Raw genomic sequence first — 19,687 nt, forward strand, 5'->3', positions numbered from 1 at the left:
GGATAAGTTACCTTACTTGTTTGTTATCCTAACTGCTCTGCTACTTTACAAATGCACTCATTGAGCTAGTGAATCTTGTTTTATGTTTGTCGAATGAATTTTTAAATATTATGGCCTGGATTCCTGTGAGAACACAAGTTTTCTCTTAGTTTAAATGGAAGGGGTTTTGTTTGTTTGTTTGTTTTTCCATTATATGGCATGTTTTAATCATTCACATGATTACACATACAACTTCATTGTTTCAGCATCTCTCTCTTACCTGCCAGCATGCAGTATGGCTGCTTGAAATACTGAAGACTTGAAATATTTTTAGTTGTCCTTATTTAGTATTGTCTGTTACTAGATCTCTAGTTGATGTTTCTGAGGCCACAGCATTGTCTGCTGTGACCTTTGAGCCTTTTCAGAATTACTGCTTTGCAGGATAGCCCCCTCCATCCCCATACCGTAAGGCCAGGGCTGTGGCCTTAGACTTGCATGTTGTGGAGACCAGTTTGTTCTGAGCCACACATTGGAGGTTTGTATCCAGGTAGCCTGGGTTGCTCATTGTCAGGGAGTCCTCTTGTCTCTGTTCATTAGTCTCGTAGTATTTATGTCAGCTTGAAATATTGCTAGATTTTTGTGTGTTTGCATAAAGATTATTGATTAAAAAGTTTAATCACATATGGCTGGTAATTATCTTAAATATACAAGTATCATGTCCTTTACAGGATACATTTATGGTGTCACTCAACAAAAACTAAAATAATTTTTGTTTACTTTGAAATGTGCACTTCCTGTGAATACTTTTTTTTGGGGATACTACTTTCTTTTAAATATTTGTTATTTGGAGTTCTGTATCATCCACTCTGTTGTCTCGTCTCCTCAGGAGGAAATTCAACAAGCTGTTTTTAAAATACTGACTAAAATTTATCAAGTCTTTTTGATCTAAAATACCCATATTCGGTCAACTCTGTGTAGCTCTGTTGGAATAAAAGGGCTTTTGTCATGAAAGTGAGCATCTCACTTGTTATTTTCAAAAATATTTAATAGAAATACTTAGTCATCTTTCCTGTTTTTTCTACATAATTTATATTTTTATAATTTCCACTGAAGAAGAAACCAGTTGTAGGGTTGCTGGGAATTTTTTTTCTCAGACTTCCTTCATTCTCTCTTGATGGACATGAGAGCTTTGGCTCTTTTTTTTTTTTTTTTAAATAAATCCTAATTTGCATTAAATATTCCTAATTAGTTGATTATTACGGACTATTTCTATTAAAAAAATTAGCCATCAGTAAGTAATTCATTCAGAAGTATACATCTTACACTTACACATGGCTACAGGCTGTATAAAGAAGGAAGAATTTGGAAATGGTCTTGGGATAGAATGCAGCTTTTGCTGCGTTATTCTAGATAGAGGAGTTGTGATGAGTGTCATCTTGGGGATTTTGGCATTTCTAAATCCCTGCTAAGGGTAAAGTTCTATAGTCTGTCCTGCTCTGTTTGCCTTCATTCTTTTCTAATCTAGATATTTATTTATTTTTTTCAGGAATGTTTCTTTTTCAATTTCAAGATGTTAGGGGTTGTTTTTTTGTTGTTGTTTTGCAAAATAGTGAAATGAATGGATACTACCTTTCATTCAGATTTTTGTTTCTACTAGCTGGCTTTGCTTTTAATTTATTTTTTTTTTCTAAAAGTGGCTTTTTTCTAGTACCAGCTAAACTTTTTTTTTTCTTCCACTAAATGGCATTTAGTTTTTATACTGTACACATTAAAGTAATGAAAACAAGGGAAGAGTACTCCTACCTAAGCAACACTTGCACTTCAGTTTTTATGACCCTTTATTAATTTAGATCAGGATGATAAAAACTTTCCATACATGAGTTAACCTTCTTCAGGCTTGGTCTTTGAAAGCGTGGGTGTTTTAGAGCTGTAACTTAGTGATATATCTTCAAAGTCTCAAAATGTGAAGTTCCCTGTAATGCAATGTCTTCACCCTTCATCTGTCAAAGCAAGGTAAAGGGATGGGGTTTATCAGAAGATGTGCACTACTGATGATCTATACATTTTCCACTTTATTTTCTTTTTTCCATCCTGGATTGTCAGCAGTTTTCCATTCATCTTAAATTACAACAACTTGCTTTCATCCATCTTCTGATTTCTTCAAAAGCCTTAGGTTTTAGTTCAGCAAAGCATGTAAGTTCGTGTGTAGCTCTGTGCATTTTTTGCCAGTAGTGAGGAATACAGCCATACCATTGTGTAGGCTGTGTTGCATATAGGCTCTATAGCTCTATGAATTGATGGATGAAGGACAGAATATCATTTAGTAGATAACCTTGTATAATTCCTCCCCCTCATTTACTATTTGCACAATATAAAATATATATACATATATATATACATAATATATATATATTATAATATATATATATTATATATTATATTATATATATATTATATATTTATATATATTATAATATATATTATTTATATATATATAAATATATATACATAACTGTATGGTGTATGTATACATAACTGTATGTTGCAACTTCGAAAGCTGAATATGGATCTTCTCAATAAGTATACAATAGAAATTAAAAGGATATTAGGTTTTCTCCTCCTGTTTCCACATTACAGATCCAGTCAGAATAATTTCAGATTTGAAAAGGTTTTTTTTTTTTTTTCTTTTTAGAAGTAGGTGGAAAGTAGATAATTGAATTATGGACAATCTTTTAGTATCTAATTTTACTTGAGAATGTCCTGTTTATGAGAGCACACAGTACAGAAATAGGATAGGATATGTTTATCTTTGTAGCAGTGTGGTGTGATTCTTCATCCCTTATTCACTGAGTTTGTTTTTTTGTGACGTGGATAATGATTATTCGTGGTTACAGTTGTTTAGCTGAAACTGGAAAGTTAATTCTTTGAATAGTTAAATGGCCAAAAATAAATAAATAAAAATGTTTATTTGAAATGGCTTTCTTTTCTTCATGTTTTCTTTAATGTATGATACTCATTTAGAGTTCCTTTGTGTTTCCTTGCTCTCTCTGAAGGGAGCTTTAGTTCTAGAGCACTCTCTTATCTAAGGTACCTAGATGTCTGAATTTAGATGGGATAAAAATAAATGTAATTGTTATACCTTAAAGCAGGATTGTTATAATATATGAGGTTGTGTGGAAGCAAAAATATCCTTTATTAAAGAAAAGTGTTGAGCTAAAAGTGTGCCTTATAGTAAAGACAAGGAACAAAACAGATTTGGGTAGTTTATAATAACACTGATTCTGTTTTGAAAGTGTCATAGAAACAAGATGGGTTATCTTTAAAGGTAAGGAAAAAAGACTGACATTGAAATGGAGATCTTCCATTAGACTGACTTCATAAACATTTTTTCTTACACAAAGCAAAATTATGTCATGAGAATTTCTAGTGAGCCTTTCGAAGATCACTCATCTTTGTTCTTTCTTTCTTTCTTTTTTGTAGTTGCATTAAAATCTTCAAACTCTACAAGACCAGAAAGAAATGGCATTCAGGAAAACTGTAGAACAGCAAAACTTGGAGAGGGGATGCAGATCCTCGAAGGGGAACTCTTACTGCAGGTATGTTTTGAAATGAATCTGTTAAGTGACCATTTAAATTCAAGTAATAAAAAGAGACTATATTTAACATACTAGTTATTCAGTGGTGAGTTTAAAAAGGAAGTTTTCCTGTTGTCAAATTACTTAGTCATTTTCTTTAGGTTAATACTATGTCTTCCTTGCACTTTTTGCTGGAGGTACTAGTGACTTTGAAGAGTGGTTGTTAGACCGCAGGGACCTATGCTTTAAGTCAAATCTTAGTGTTGTATTTTTCCATCTCTTTGCATCTATTTTTTTGTTTTTTTAATATTGATATCTTTATTGACCTTTATTACAAAGATTGGTAGATAATTAGTCATGTACTGCAAGTCTGATGACTGTCTAGAAAAAAATTCTCTTCGAAAGACATTAAGCTTGCTGGGATATTTTGAATTCTCGGTGGTTTGAAAGAACCTAGAGTTTGTTGCATAGGTTCAGGAGAAATGTTAAAGTATTTCCATTAACTTAGCAATATGAACTACTGGAAAGAATTAATGAAAAATTGTGTTTTTAAAAATTATTTAGTTTATTTTAATATCCTAGAATGTCAAAACATATGAAATGTGATACAATATTAGGTCCAGATTAAATTCAAGAAATTACTAATATAAGCATTCCAATGTTCTAATTAGTTTCACAAAATATATTTCACTGTGACCTTCAACTCCATTTGAAATACGTTCATAATCTATTTTATATGCGCATTTTCCAAACTGACATACCATAAGTGTCAAATTATTAGGTCAGTGAGAGACAGTGCTTTGCTTAGAACAAAATAAATGTGACTGTTCAAAGGGCAGAAATGAAAACAGCTTCTAAGAATCCCACAAAACAATTACTGTAAATTAATGCTAGTGGAAAATTGTTTCCCAACCAACTGAAAAAACTAGGACACGAGTGTACTTTTCTAACCTCAATAAAGTATGACAGAACTGTAACAGGGTTGTTACAGATAAGCAGCTTTCTTTTAGATGGAAATTATTTAAAAAGGCACAGTATATGTTTGTATTGGAGACATCTAATTGTTTGATATGAAATTCAGTTACTTTACTTGACTACTAAGTTCTATCTATGATGAAACTGCTGTAGCAAATGCCTTTCCAATATGAAAACAAAATAGATTGCATATTTATTACTGTAAATTCTGGCCCCTTGAGAAGTGAGGAAAATTAATGGAATTTCTCAATTTTTAAAAAATTATTACAAAAAAAAAAACAACAACTAATTTATGAAAATATATAAACAGACTTTTCTCAGGGAATTAAAAAATTAAATGATGAAAATGGGAATTATCTAGAAAATATTAAACAACATTAAGGTGTGAATGATAATACCCATCCTGCGTTGTGCCTAAACCCAGAAGTCTTTTAAGTTATCCGGCTTTCCATAAACTACAACTGATGATGAACATTTCCTTACTATAATCTACTTTTTGTAAGGATGGTATGAAAATATACCATATTGTTCATTTTTTTGTATTTACTCATCAGGTGGTTTTTTTCATTTTGGAACAAACAAAATTGGGCTGTCTTTAGTTTCAAACATAAAAACTATTTGTCTTAACAATTCAACGTATGGCAGAAGTAGAGATTGAGTGCATTGCTGTGCCTCCCTTAAAATTAAGATTTATCTCCCTTAAAATTACTTAAATTATTTCAGTCTTAATTTAGATGTATAGTCTGTAGTAGTATAAGCAAGTTTATGATAAAATATGCAAGTGGAATTTACATCCTCAAATTTTTAAAACATCTTTGTTCTTGCTAGTAACAATTTTATAATTGCCCTTGTGTTAGGAATATTAAGAGTACTTTTGTATAAACAAAAATATTATGTCCAATGATCTAGAATAGTAATCATTGTCAAATTTCATTATACCTTTAAAGATGATTAGTTTAGGATTAGATTTTGCCAAAACCTGCATTGTAACCAACATCCCATTTATTGACATATCCTGGATACCTGCATATTTTAAGGGACTTCTAGCAATGTTTTGTCTTAGATTTCTTGGCAAAAAACAATCTTGTCTTTTACAGAATTTTTGGCTTACAGAAGGTATCTGATTTCTGTAGCAACAGTTCCATTTCAAAATGAACTGCCTAGCAGAGCCACTGTAAAATGTGACTGAATTCCAGGTACAGGAGCTGTTTGCCTTTGTCACAGATTGGACAAAGAAGAATCTTTCCATGGCTTTGCATGAAACAGAACAGAATAACTAATTTTAACATGTGGTGCAGAATTACACAGTGTACAGTTCAAAGAAGTTTTATATCAAACACTTCATGTGAAATTCACTGCAAAGTAGGTCAGCAGAGGACACAAGCACCTGCCATTGCAGATTTCCCACCCTCTTGGGATTTGTATGAACTTTATCAAAACCAAGGATTTTATGTAACTGTTGGGACACTGCTCTGAACCTCAAGATCTCTTGGTTTGACTACACTGTTTCATATTTTTTTTAAGCACATACTGTTTTCAGATAAATTTCATTAAACTAATACATGGAGGTTCTAAGAGCTTGTGAATATAAATGAAAATAGAGTAAGAAATATCTACAAATGAAATAGGAGCAACTGACAGAATTTTAAAACCAGTGTAATCAGATAGTTGTCTTAATTAGACAATAATCATAAAAGAACAAGAAATAGTAAGACAATACCCTGGGTAAATATGGAAAAGCAGCTATGGTGGTTCCCATAGTTATGGGGGGTTAATGCTTTTGGAAGAATGATGCTGTTTCATAATAAAAATATATATTATTATTATATTACAGTAACAAATAGGATATCCTTCACTTACTTTATGTTTTCTCCTAGTTACGATAATTTTGCGTAACGAAGAGTTTTAAAAATGTTTTTTGATCATGCTGGCCAAATTCAACTTTGAATGTAGCTGAGGAAATTAAGTGGCACAACATACTTAATTCCGTCCCTTGAGACAGCCTTTTGTTAAATCTTGACTGAAATCCACAGAAGTAAATCAGCACCTTTCAGATGAGCTGCCAAGTCACAAATGTTCTGTTTGCTATCACAACAATCGCCATGAACCATATTGATTTGGAGTTCAGATAAATGCCCTTTGCGTGACTTTGAACAAGGAGCCACTTAGTCTGCTTCTTCATGGAGGGGGAAATCTCTTCGAAAACATTGTTTACTTGCAATAGTCGGCTTGTGCAGAGGTCTTCTATTTTAAGTAAGCTATAAAATGTTTGTTGGACCATTTGGGGCTCTTGATCGCTTGATTTCCTGTCCACTTAGGCCTGTCTGCACTATGAATAGAAGAGATTTTGGGAATCAGTTTGTGATGCTGCTCCCTTTAATACTGCAGACGTTTGAACATCCTGAAGGCTTGAGCTGAAGCATTGTGAACAGTGGTTGATGTTAGATAAATCCATAGGCCTTCATACTGCTGCCCCTCATCTCCTATGATAAAGAGTAAATAAGTCATCAAAAAGCTTTGGCTTCTCCCCTGACTATTCCATTGGAATTTTCCAAACATTTTTCTTCTTTAGATGGGATTTTCTTTATTGTATCATACATACTGTAGGGAGAGATGATGATGAATCCTTCTGTTTACGCTGTTAGATAAAGATATGTTTTTGCATTCTTCACATTATGTGAGACTAGGGTACAGGTAGACTTAGAGCCACAATAATTATCTGGAATTTTGTCTCTGAGGCTGACAGATTGGTGTGTTTCCTCCTCAGGCATTAAATGGTTTTGTGTTAGTTGTGACAGCAGACGCTCTGGTTTTTTACGTCTCTTCTACTATCCAAGACTACCTGGGGTTCCAACAAGTAAGTTTATTTTTTCCTTTTTTTTTTTTTCACATAAGTTTTGGATAGTTTCTGAGGGCATCGGTACTCATATTAGGATCTGATTGTGTAATAAAATTCACAGTCAGATATTTTGAGTTGGATTACTTTGAAACTGTATTACTTTTCTAACAGCTTACGTAGCCAAAATGGGATCTCAAGCCAAGCACAACAGGAATATGATTTCCAAAGCTGAGTTAGGCAAGATAGGAAATTCTCACACTTAATTAGTCTTTACTGGAACAACTGTTTGAAATTTATACTGTGGTGTTACCCAGTTTATGATGCTGAATTAGACGTAATTCAATGGGAAGGTAATTATTTTAATGGAAACCTTTCATACAAAATTAAGTCCATATGCTTTGAGGTTTTTTAAGAATGTATTCAGAGATTTTTAGTAACTTTAGATTTTTTTAGTGTGTTCTCTCTCCTGCCCCCCTCATTTATTTATTATTTTAAAACAAGCATTTGTTATTTACAATTTATGGAGCAGATCACATATGGCTTTGCAAACCATGTATCAAAATAGCAAAAAGACAAAGATCCAGAGGACACATGTTCCCTAAGGAATGCAACTCCCAGGATTAGTTGATGTTAAGATGATACAAACTGTGGTGATTCTTACCTCTGCATGAGAGATAGGGCAAAGTTGCTTAAAGAGATTGAGTCAAGGATGGCCCAGTGATGCTAGCTTGGGCAACCTCTGACACTTTTTTCTTCCTGCATGCAGAAATTCTGCTAGCCAAGAGCCTCCTTCCCAGTACAACCCTTCTTTGGGTAGTACGGTGTAGAACTGATATGGAAGTAGCACTTGAATTACTGGGCATTGCATAGATGACAAAGGGAAATTTGATTTAATGATGAATACATAAACTGAATACTTTATGCTATGACATCAGTGTTGAATTACAAATGGGCTACATCTCCGCAAGATACATTTGTTTACTGCACTTCTGTGGCGAAATATCTGTACAGAAACATCTACAGTTGTCAATTTATAACTGTTTCTTCATTTGTTGGGTACTGCATGATGATAGATTCAGATGCTGTCTAAAAATAGGGAGAAACTCTGCTAGGTCTGCAATTTTAGCTAACTGATAAGAATTAGTTGGGGAATGTTTATGGAAAAGAAAATATTCCAAACAAAACATTATTCCTTAGGTTTCAGAGTCTTTTGGTGTTGGGAAACGAAGAAAAAAGCATGGAAAAGAAATGTGCATAGAAATTCTAAAGCAATGCCAGTAAATCAAGTACATGATACAGAAGTGAAATCTTAAAGGTCCAAAAATTAGCATTTCTTGCATTTTTAATTCTGGAAAACACCGATTCTTTTATGAAGTTCATCAAAGCAAAGTCTGAGCTAGGCTTCTGCTTTTGGTAGCTCATCTTAATCTCTTTAGAATAGTTATATTTAAAAACATTTTGTGTGTATATTTTTTTGATTGGGTTTTAGATTTATGTAGAAAGTAAACATTTTAATTCCTCTCAGTTGACTGATGCTTTTCTTGAATATTATGAGTGTTTTTTCCCCCTTAATTATGTGTGTTGTTGTGTTTTTTTTTAATCCTGGGTGTTGTAACTTTGTCGTTCAGATCACATTCCTAACCACGCAAGTGGTGATATGAAAACTTTGCAATTACTGATTTTAATACATTCTTCAGGCTTTTAGGCAAACAAACACAATATTCAAAATCTATCTGGCTTAGTTTTGAAAGTTCTGTTGTTCAGGGACTTTGACTTCTTTTGTATTCCTGCAGCACCTGGAATGGGTCAGGTCAAAGTACTGGCTGGCAATTATTTTATTTACAAGTACGTAAAATGAAATGATTTAAACAAAACATGAGCATAATAGTTCCAGGCTTGCTTAGATAATAAGTGGTTTTAAAAATTAAAAATAAAAAAGGGAGGGAGTGGTTGGAAGGTAATATCTATATTTTCTATTACTATTTTTTGTGTTTGCAGTCATGGATGTGACTGATTCTTTCTCTGTGCTGCTAAAAATTGTTTCAGGAAGCTTTCCCATGTGCATGCAAATTATGTTTTTATTCTATATATGTTTTTTATTGCTATGGCAATAGCACTATTATCAACCAGACAATATCATAGTCTCAGAGAAGTTTCATATTCTTCTTTCCTTCCCTCTTTTTTCCTTTATGTATGTAGTCTGATATTATACACCAGAGTGTATTTGAACTGATTCACACAGAAGACCGACCTGAGTTTCAACGTCAGCTACACTGGGCATTAAATCCTGCTCAGTCTGCAGATTCTGGACCAAGTGTACAAGGTGAGAATGCCGCTAACTTTTATATTTGCCTGTCCAATTATTTTTTTTTAATGGGTATACATAAACAAACAAGCAAAAAAAGGTGTGGATCCTTTTATATGAACAAAAGAATGAATAATGTATTTTAAATTTATTTAAATGTTATGGATGTGTTTAGCCAACAATGGGAAGTGCTATTTGTGCACTGTAAATTGCACTGCTGTGCATAGGACAGCATCATAAACATACTAATTTTTCTCTGAAGTGGAAGACTTTGATTTGGGGCATAAAAAAATGAATGTTATGCGTGTTTGATATATGTACAGTGGTAAATAGAAACCTGCATGTTTTTGTGGCAAACAGGGCAGTAAGAAGAGTAAGAAGTGGACAAGTGGACAGTTTCTTTTGTTGATACAATAAATGAGGAAGATGTGTTTTGTTTTGTTTTTCCCGTGTTCATCTTCAGTTATACCTCATCTTTAATTAATGTATGAATGGGAAAGTGCTTTCTTTCTAAAAAAAAAAAAAAAAAAAAAAAAAAAAAAAAAAAAAAGGATTTCTAAAATCTGCTGTTCCTGATTACAGATCATGACAGCACATTTATTAGCTTAGGAAGACCATGAGACAATTGGGTATGAAGCTCTTCAGGCTGGTAGATATATTCCAGGAATATTAGTTAAAGTATTATGTTAATATGGAATAGTGCATTCCTGGCTGTGGAAGACTTTTACTCCTCCACATCTGCTACTATGCTAAGTAAGCTGCTGCACTGACCACTACTTCTCCTGGGAATAAAAGATGAAATAGATGAGCCTTTAAGACCAAGTATTATGCTGGCTAGAGTTTCAGGTTGTCACAAGTTATCATGACTGATGCTTATGTGAGCAGCTATATTGAGAAACTATCAAGGAGAAATACGTTACCTAAATATTGGAAGAGAGATGTCTTGTTATAGATGGCTACATGCAATAACGTAAGCATAAACCTGCCTGACAATAATGACAAAACTGTTGAGACAACTGTAATGCTTAATTTCACACAACAGCTGTTTAAATATGTAGGTAAAGGCCTATGTTACTATAAGTTACTTGATTGTAGGTTGTTTTTTAGTCCAGAAAAAAAAAGTCCATATTCTTTTTTAATTTACCACTTATAAAGCAACTTGATTTAAAACTGTAACAATTTCCCATTTAATGTTTTATAGTAGTAAATCACAAACACTGTGATTTAACAGAAAAAAACTCTTAGAAACCAGCTAATATTACTTGTTTGGCTCACAGCTCAGTGCATTTCAGTTTCTCATTTAGCGGTCAACACTTAAGCTATCTGTAGGTCAATCTACACGAGCCAGGGGAAAACGTGCTACACAGTTAATACTGCAATTCAGCCTAACAAACAACTGCTGGCACTTAGGATTCCTGTTTTTATGTGGTGGCTTACTGTTTACCTCGGAGTGAAGTAGTGTTCTGTAGAGATTAAGCAAGTGTATGTGAATTTACAGAAGGTTGTGTTTGAAAAGCACAATACTAGGCCGACTAGGCCTCGTTTTTATTGAGTGATGGGAGTACTCCAAATGCTGAGCAGCACTACAAACAAACGTTTGTTTTGTGTTACTAGCTTACTAAAAGCTGCTAAATTATTTTCATGCCTTCAGTAGTGTAAAATGTTAGGCTGTTGAAGATTTTTAAACTGAATTCAGATTTATAACTGAGGATAACGCTATGATCACAAGGAACTTCCCCTGTTCCCCCTACCCCCTGTTTTTGTTAATTTAATCCATTTCCTTTGTAATGTATCCAGCAAGCATTACGTAGTTATTTATAGATACATAATAATTGTCCTCAGGCTTAATCACAGATTTCAGTCTCAGTCTGGGAAGTGGCTGTGCTTCAGTTAGCCCGGACTGCATGCTTCCCACTCAGTGCTCTGGTATGCCTCAAGACCACTGTTTTCCTCAGCTGTTCCTATGCCTCCCTGCATAGGAAGGCATAACTCAGTGAAGTCTACAAGATTCTGATTTTTCAGTCCCAAATATCCCCTTCAGGGCATTAAGTTTGGATTAGCTTTTAAAGTTCAGTTGCCAAGCAATGATCTGTAAGACTCTTCACTTTCCTACAGCATGTCAGTTCTCCAAGGTTCTGGCACTAAGACCTCTCTGCCTCAGGTCTGCCTGGGAATGTGCAACAGTACTCTGTCCACAAATGTAGGAGGCTTGGGCTTAAAGCCTTCTAATTCCACAAGGATCAGAAACTCCTACTTTGAGTGCCTTCCCCCTCTTCTCCCAAGCTACAGATCGTTGCTTCTTCCACCAAAGTCTTGTTCCCTCTTGGGAACTGCCTGTTGTACTGAGGGAGTTGACAGACACTCAAGAGAACTAAGATAAGGTATTAGCATTCAAATGCTAGCCATGTATACTGCTACCAAACGAGTAGCACTGAGCTGCTTCAGTAGCAGAAATGCTGAAGGGCATGCCTATGCACTGCCGAGGTTTCCCACAGAAAGCCTTGCACAGCATTTTGGTTTCAAGGGCTCCTCTCAGTAAGCAATCCTCAGCCAGAAGATTTCTCTGAGCCGGAGGACTTACCAGAGCCCTTTGAGGAGCCTGCAGTTGATGATTTAAGTCTTTCCCTACATCCCCTTCAAGAAGTTGCCCTTAATCTCCATGAAAGAATCTGCTGAACAAACAGAAAGCCTTTAAGGCACCCTAAACTACTCAGGGTTCTCAACGTGCCCTTGCCTGGCCACTAGATTTTCCAGGCAGCTCTTACATAGACAGTAACCAACTGTTAATACTAGTTTCTCACAGGGATTGTAGGCTTTCTGCCTCACTAGCTGGAGATTTCTCAGTTGTAGCTGGCCCTGCAGGAGTAAAGTCCTGGCAATAGCAAAAGGACGTAAATATTGGGAATACTTGGAAGAAAAGGTATTTTAGGTGGTTCCTTGGTACTAATAGTTGTGGAAAGTAAATATTGGTATCTACAGTGTGTTAACTATTTCAAGGAGACCTCCACTAATGGGTTTGCGGGGATTCTCAGCAGTGTTGGAGTTTGCATTTTTGAAAAAGGAACTGGAATTTGCAAGCTGCTTCTTTGCTCTTTCTTTGTTATCCTTGCTTCTTCAGAAGGCTTCTAACCCATTTCAGCACCTCTTGGAGAAGCCCAACCTCAAAGACAGAAGTATTGAAAATTCCCACCAGCAATTAAGCAAACCAATAAAAATAAAAACAAAACAACATCAACAACAACAACAAAAAAAAACAAACAAAAAAAACCACTGCAGCAGTAGGGAGTAAGGAAGTAAGTTTGCTTTTGTCTGTTGAGAACCATCCATATGATAAGGGAATATGTTGTTTTCTGATACCAAGATTAGGTGGCAAACACCCTGAATGTGAATATCTGTAGGATCATCTCAATATGGTGGCCTTGGCTATCATGCAGTTCTGCAGATGGCTGTAATTTCAGCACATCCCTTTTCATATTCACTATTAGCTACAGTGCTTTTTTTTTTTTTTTTTTTTTTCTTTTTCATCCGTAGCTGGAGGTCTGTTCATCAAAAATTGACCTTGTGTAGCAGAAAAAAAGGAATCTCCTGATTCCGTTGTCTGAAGAGCTGGGTGACTCAGCTTTCTTGTTGGATTTATATGTCCTCTTGATGAGCCATCAGTGATCTCATTTGACTCCAATTCAGTCCGTTGAATTAATAGTAGAGTAAACTGAACTGGCAGTTAGTCATGATTTGTTTTCCTTTGGGGTTGATCTGTCATTGTGCAAAACAGCTAGCCTATCCATAAGTTTTTCCAGCTGTCCAAAAGACAGAATTGTATTTCAGAGAACATAATGTGTCTGGTAAGCAAGTGGCATGCTACCTCCAACTCTACCTCCAAGTCAAGATTCTTTCTATGATGGTCTTTTTTACATACATGGTAATTAATTCTCTTACAGTATATAGAGTATTTTAAAATTTACAGAGTTTTAACACACTAAAACAATGTTTTTACACTGTTGTTTTTTCTTAATTTCTGTGTGTTTGAATTAGGAAAGAGAATTTTGTGTTTTTTAATATGCATTGTAAACAAGATTACTTTGCCAAATTTGCTTTAAGTAGACATGCTCTAGTATCTCTGTATGTGTGGTCCCATGCAGAACATATGTATTCTATCAGCAGTTTATTGATCTACCTCCTGTTTTTACTTTATATTCTAAATGCTTAAGTCTATTTCCTAAATCCCACTTATTATTTTAGAATAAGCACATGCTTATTCTAAAGTGGTAGAAGACTGTCAGGTTGCTATCCTAGTACTCCAGGTTGTGGAGGCTTTGGAGAGCCTACATCATTTTCATGATCGACAACTCAGAAGAAATATTTTCACTATTTAGTAGTAAAATATTAGCGCTTTTTTGTTGTTGTTATTTTTTGACATCTTCTGAAAAAGTTGCTCAGATTGATTTATTGCAGTAAATCTCTAAAGGTGCTTCTTTTTATTTATTGCTACTGATGGCTTTCACCTAGCTGTATGGACAACAATGGTTTCACATACCATCTTTGATACTATCTTACTGACCTTTTGAATACTCAAATTACTTATTATGGCTGAAAATGCCGACTTTTCACGTTTGAAGATTGTGCCATTGCAGCATTGGGACTGTACTCTCTGGTCATTCTGCTTTCTGCAACTGATTCAGAATCTAGATTATTGACTAAAATAATTATTATTTTTTTAAAGTTGCATACAGTTTTAAAATACTCTAACGTATAAAACATAATCTCATTAGAAGAACTGATGCTTAACCTAGCATTGTAACTGGTAGAAGTTCTGAGAACGTTTCCAGTTTACATTGTTCTTGCTCAGGTCACGACCTAAGGCTTTGTTTATGAGGCGGAAGATGATTTGTTATAGATAGCCTTCACTAGGTGTTCTTCTAAAAATAATCCTTATAAATAATCCTTTCCTGTAGGAGATAATGGCTTTTCACAGCCAGCAACCTATTATAACCCAGACCAACTTCCTCCAGAGAATTCTTCCTTTATGGAAAGGAATTTCATCTGCAGGTTACGATGCCTCCTGGATAATTCATCTGGGTTCCTGGTGAGTATGGAGTTATGTAAAAACTTTCACACATGCTGTAATCTACATTATGCTTACAATATGTACAGCAAGTTACTTTATTTAACTTTCTGTTGATATCTGAGTGCTTGAACCAGCATATTCCAGTTAGCGATACTAAATGACAAGTAGGGACTGTATTCTTGGGTTCCCATTTGATGTGTTGTTAGAACTAGGGGCAAGTTCTCTCATTTCTCATGGCTCAGTTTTCTCTGTGAAATATGAATAAGCCCTTGTGACTGAGAAGAATTCGTAAGAAGTTATGTTAATTGCGTATATGTATAATGATATGTTCATTGGAATATTAGAAGATCCAACTGGCATTTGCTTTTGAGTGTATTTATTTCATAAAGCAGCCTTCTCATTATTTCTTTTTTTAGAGAGTTTACTTGTTATTAGATCTCTAGGTTATATGTTCAAGGTTATAACAGCAGTACTCAGTACTTGTTAGCTAACTTTTGTGTATGGCATGATACAAAGCTTGAATCCAATAGGTTATAAAACAAAGGATATATTTTACATCATAACAAAAATATCTGACTCTTAAATACCTCCAACATGTAACAGTTACTAACAGTTATTTTTTTTGTCATCTTAAGGCAATGAATTTTCAAGGACGGTTAAAGTTTCTCCATGGACAAAACAAGAAAGGGAAGGATGGCACTACTTTGTCTCCTCAGCTAGCTTTGTTTGCAGTAGCTACTCCCCTGCAGCCACCATCTATCCTTGAGATACGAACCAAAAACTTCATCTTCAGAACAAAACACAAGCTGGATTTCACACCTACGGGCTGTGATGCAAAGTAAGTATAAATTATAGCACTCTACCCATATGCTGATGAGAAACATTTCAAAAGTGAATTTAAAATGTATAGCTAGTTACTGTTTCAGTAAATACTGATGATTGTTTAGGATCCATTATTGTTTTTCTCTTCAGCCCTACTAGTAAGTTCATAGAAATGGTTTCTAGTAACTGAAGCCAACCTGGGGGACTAGTATAAGTTTTATGATTTGTTAACTGTGTTTTTATTAGAAATGTCTCAACAAATGACTGATACTGCAAAAAAAAAAATGTAGTTAGCATTTATGTCTGAGATGTTCAAGCCACAATTAACTTGCTTGGCATTCCTTCTGTGAGATGGTTCATCAGCAGTGTTGCAAATTTTTTTATTTTTTATTCTTTTTACCTTCCAGAGGAAAGATTGTCCTTGGATACACTGAAGCAGAGCTGTGTATGAGAGGAACGGGATACCAGTTTGTTCATGCAGCTGATATGCTTTATTGTGCTGAAAATCATGTCCGAAGTAAGCTCCATTCCCTAAGAAAGGCTGTTAAAAATCAATGCTTGGATTATATTTACACTGAAAAATATTATGAAAGACTCTTAAACTTATGCAGTTATTAACAAAAAGAATACTGTCTCTTCCAACCTAGAAAATTCTGTGATTCTGTGATTATGTGATCTTTCCCTTCCTATAAGAATTTATACTGGACAAGGAAATGTTTAATATTCCTATCTAGAGCCTTTTAGGTTGTGTATTCCAGTTTCTGTCACATCTTGCTCTCGCATTTCCTTCTGTGCTCAGTCAGACTTCTGCTATTTCAACAACTTAATTTGGGCAAAGAGACTATTTCAAAGATAACTTTCCTTAGAAATGTAAGATTTTAAAGAGAAAAATATCCTGGTAGCTTGATTTGATATAGATAACAGTATGAGGAGAAAGTGGCTGATAAGTAACCATTTGGTAGACTTCTTTCTTCCCTTTTTTATTAGGTGTAACATGGTTCTCTTTCAAAGTTACAGAAACATCTTCAAGAGATTTTGATGCTTCTCTTCTACTGTCTTCTCTTGGAAAACTGTTTTATTTCTTTAGTCCCCATGTATACAATTAATTAAATCCCTTCAGGAGGTTAATTCTTAACCTATATTAAGCAGATTTTGTATTTCAGGGATAGCTCAATCACTGCTGCCTTTCACTTGTTTTGTTTGTTTGTTTTAAGGAATAAAAAATTTCCAAAATAAGGTTGGTTGGAAACTTAGTTTGGAAACTTTGTCTTAGAAATGTTTTTTTTGTTTGTTTGTTTTTTCCTCAATATCTGATGCTAAGTTTAAAAATAAATACATAAAGAATAGTCTTTTATCAAAGTTTAGTTTTGGTTAGGATTTGTGAACTTTTCTACTATTTTTATTTGATTTTTCTGTCTACAAAGACAGTAGTTTCAGCAATGTATAACGAAAACAATAGTATGTTTATGAAGCATTGCTAGTAAAGTGAAAACAGGAGTGTAAAATGGATTTTGAAGTATTAACCAGTCAAAATGTGAAAGAATTTGATTCAGAGTTAACATATAACAGAGGCTAGCATAGCCCTAGTATAGGGCTAACTCAAAGTTTTCTAATTTATAAAACAGTAGTCACTTTTCAGCTGTAAAAGAGATTTACACTTTTGTCATCTACACTTTTAATAGTCTCTATTATTGCAGAAATAATAGATGAGGCTCTATACAGGATGTTGGCTGTCTGTAGTGGATATCTTACAATTACTTGTAATTTTGGCTTTTATTTTACCGGTAAAAGATACCTTGAAAAGTGATCAATCATCCCATTGCACTAGGAATACATTAGTGTTGTACAGAAATAGGTAAACAAGGACCTAAAATTGTAAATTGCTCTACAGATGGGATTATTCTCATAACAAGCCAGGTTTTCCTATTTTTCTTCACTTGACAGTAAATGGTATGTTTGCTCTTCAATTTTAGTGATGAAGACAGGTGAAAGTGGAATGACTGTCTTCAGGCTTCTAACCAAAGAAAATCGGTGGGCCTGGGTACAGGCAAATGCGCGACTTGTGTACAAAAATGGAAGACCAGATTACATCATTGCCACGCAAAGACCTCTTACGTGAGTCATCATGAAGCAGTATAAAGTATAAAGCAGTATTCTTCAGAAACTGAGCATTTTTGATCACTCTTGTTTACCTTCAAAAATCCAGCTGCAGTTTTGTAGGGGAAACAACAAAAAGCATAAAGAATTTATATATTTTGTAATTTATGGTGCTTAATCGAGTTTCATATAATATGGAATTTAGCATTATTATACAGGTTAAATGAATTTTCCCAAAGAGTTTGTAAAATGATTACTTGCCATGTCAAGAAAAACATAACATATGGAACAAAGCCCATTTATGTTTATTTCAGCCCCTAATGCACAGCAAATGGTGTATGCTATCTAGATTTAATTACAGATGTAGTATGTAAAGGTCATATTACAGTCATAAGCTCTTTATTTCATAATCTGCCTCTTGGTTTAAGTCAGCCAAGTTGAGCTGAAATAGCTAGGAATTTGAAAAATGCCTTCGATATTTATTTATTAATTCCAGGAGACAAAAAGATTACTGTAACTGTTGAGTACTGCAGTATTGTGCTATATATTGATTTACTTTCAGAGACGAAGAAGGGGCAGAACATCTACGGAAACGTAACATGAAACTGCCCTTCATGTTTGCCACGGGTGAGGCTGTTTTATATGAGGTAACTTTCCCAATGTCAAGCCTTATGGATGCTTCTCAGCCAAGGAATAAGGCCACAACGGGAAAAGGAGGTAAAGCTACGCTACACGGCGATTCTGTGGATCCCAACTCCATTCTAGGTGCCATGTTAAGGCAAGACGAGTCTGTGTATCTTTGCCCTCCAGCATCACACAAACTTTCTTTTGAGAGGAACTTCTTCACAGACAGCAGGGACGAACTGGGCAGTGTTGTAAGCAGTGACTGGACGGATAGTTTCCTGCCTGCTGGAAATCACAGCATCCTCAAACAGGAACTAACTGAGTGTTCCCAGGACAGTAGTGTGCCGCTTCCTGAAGACAGTGCGGCACTCTTTCAAGATAACAAAACCAGTGATTTGTACAGCATCATGAAAAATCTTGGTATTGACTTTGAAGATCTAAAGTACATTCAGCAGGATGAGGAATTTTTTAAAACTGAATTATCTGGTATGGATGATATTGGGGACATAGACATAACTGATGAAATCCTGACTTATGTTCAGGATTCCTTAAATAAGTCTGACTTCTTATATTCAGGCTGTAACCAGCAGCAACCTGTGGTCCAGAATGCCAATTGCTTGGTACAGCAAGAATTAGATCAGCATCAAATTCATGAGCATCGGAAGCAGCTCATGGAGCAGCAGCAACAGCAGCAGCAGCAACAGCAGCAGCAGCAGCTCTGTCAGAAGATGAAACATATGCAAGTCAACGGGATGCTAACAAATTGGAACTCTGGCACCAGCATGCCTCTTAGCTGCTCACAGCAGCAGCCCCAGCAATATGTATTCTCTGGCATGCATGCCACAACTCCTGAGTTTTCTTACAAATCAGAAGTAAACACTTCACCTTATGCATGTAGGCAAGAGTTTGTTCCTTATAAGCAACCCACAACAATGATGCCGCAGCTTTCTAATTTTTCCCAAATGAATTTCCCTGTAGCAAGTTTTGAGAGATCAACCTACTCTGCTTCTTCCAACTTCGAAGATTTTCTCGGTTGTTTGCAGCAGGTCCCTGAAAATCATGATTGTGGGATAAACTCTGAGTCGGTTATGCTAACTCCTCAAACGTGCTATGCAGGTGCTGTTTCTATGTACCAGTGCACGCAAGAAGCACAGCCCAGCTGCATGGATCAAATGCAATATGATCCTATGATGGCAAGTCAACAAACATTGTTGAACAAGGTATGGTAAGCAACATTGTTATATTGCTTGAATCACATTTTTATGGGGTTTGAATGGCTCCTGGGATGCAATGTTTGCCATACTTGAATCACTGAGTTTGAAACTGGTGTGTTAGCAGTGAGTGAATGTCTTTGCTGTAGTTGTTCATTAGACTGAACAAGGTTGCGTTTGGTCAAGTTTCTGTGT

The 19,687-nt window shown here is 35.1% G+C and overlaps 1 protein-coding gene across 1 annotated transcript in view; it reads left to right on the forward strand.

Annotated features, from left to right (window-relative positions):
* The window catches only part of AHR (aryl hydrocarbon receptor), a 62,768-nt gene that overhangs the window by 36,526 nt on the left and 6,555 nt on the right, over nucleotides 1-19,687 (forward strand). Inside the window, exons 3-10 of the mRNA XM_084510979.1 lie at nucleotides 3,460-3,575; nucleotides 7,297-7,386; nucleotides 9,568-9,691; nucleotides 14,626-14,756; nucleotides 15,374-15,576; nucleotides 15,968-16,077; nucleotides 17,534-17,675; nucleotides 18,220-19,501. Coding sequence (XP_084367105.1) covers nucleotides 3,460-3,575; nucleotides 7,297-7,386; nucleotides 9,568-9,691; nucleotides 14,626-14,756; nucleotides 15,374-15,576; nucleotides 15,968-16,077; nucleotides 17,534-17,675; nucleotides 18,220-19,501 — 2,198 coding nt within the window. The remainder of the gene's footprint in view (nucleotides 1-3,459; nucleotides 3,576-7,296; nucleotides 7,387-9,567; nucleotides 9,692-14,625; nucleotides 14,757-15,373; nucleotides 15,577-15,967; nucleotides 16,078-17,533; nucleotides 17,676-18,219; nucleotides 19,502-19,687) is intronic.

The sequence above is a fragment of the Aythya ferina genome (genome assembly GCF_964211825.1).
Source record: "Aythya ferina genome assembly, chromosome: 2".
NCBI classification, from domain to species: domain Eukaryota; kingdom Metazoa; phylum Chordata; class Aves; order Anseriformes; family Anatidae; genus Aythya; species Aythya ferina.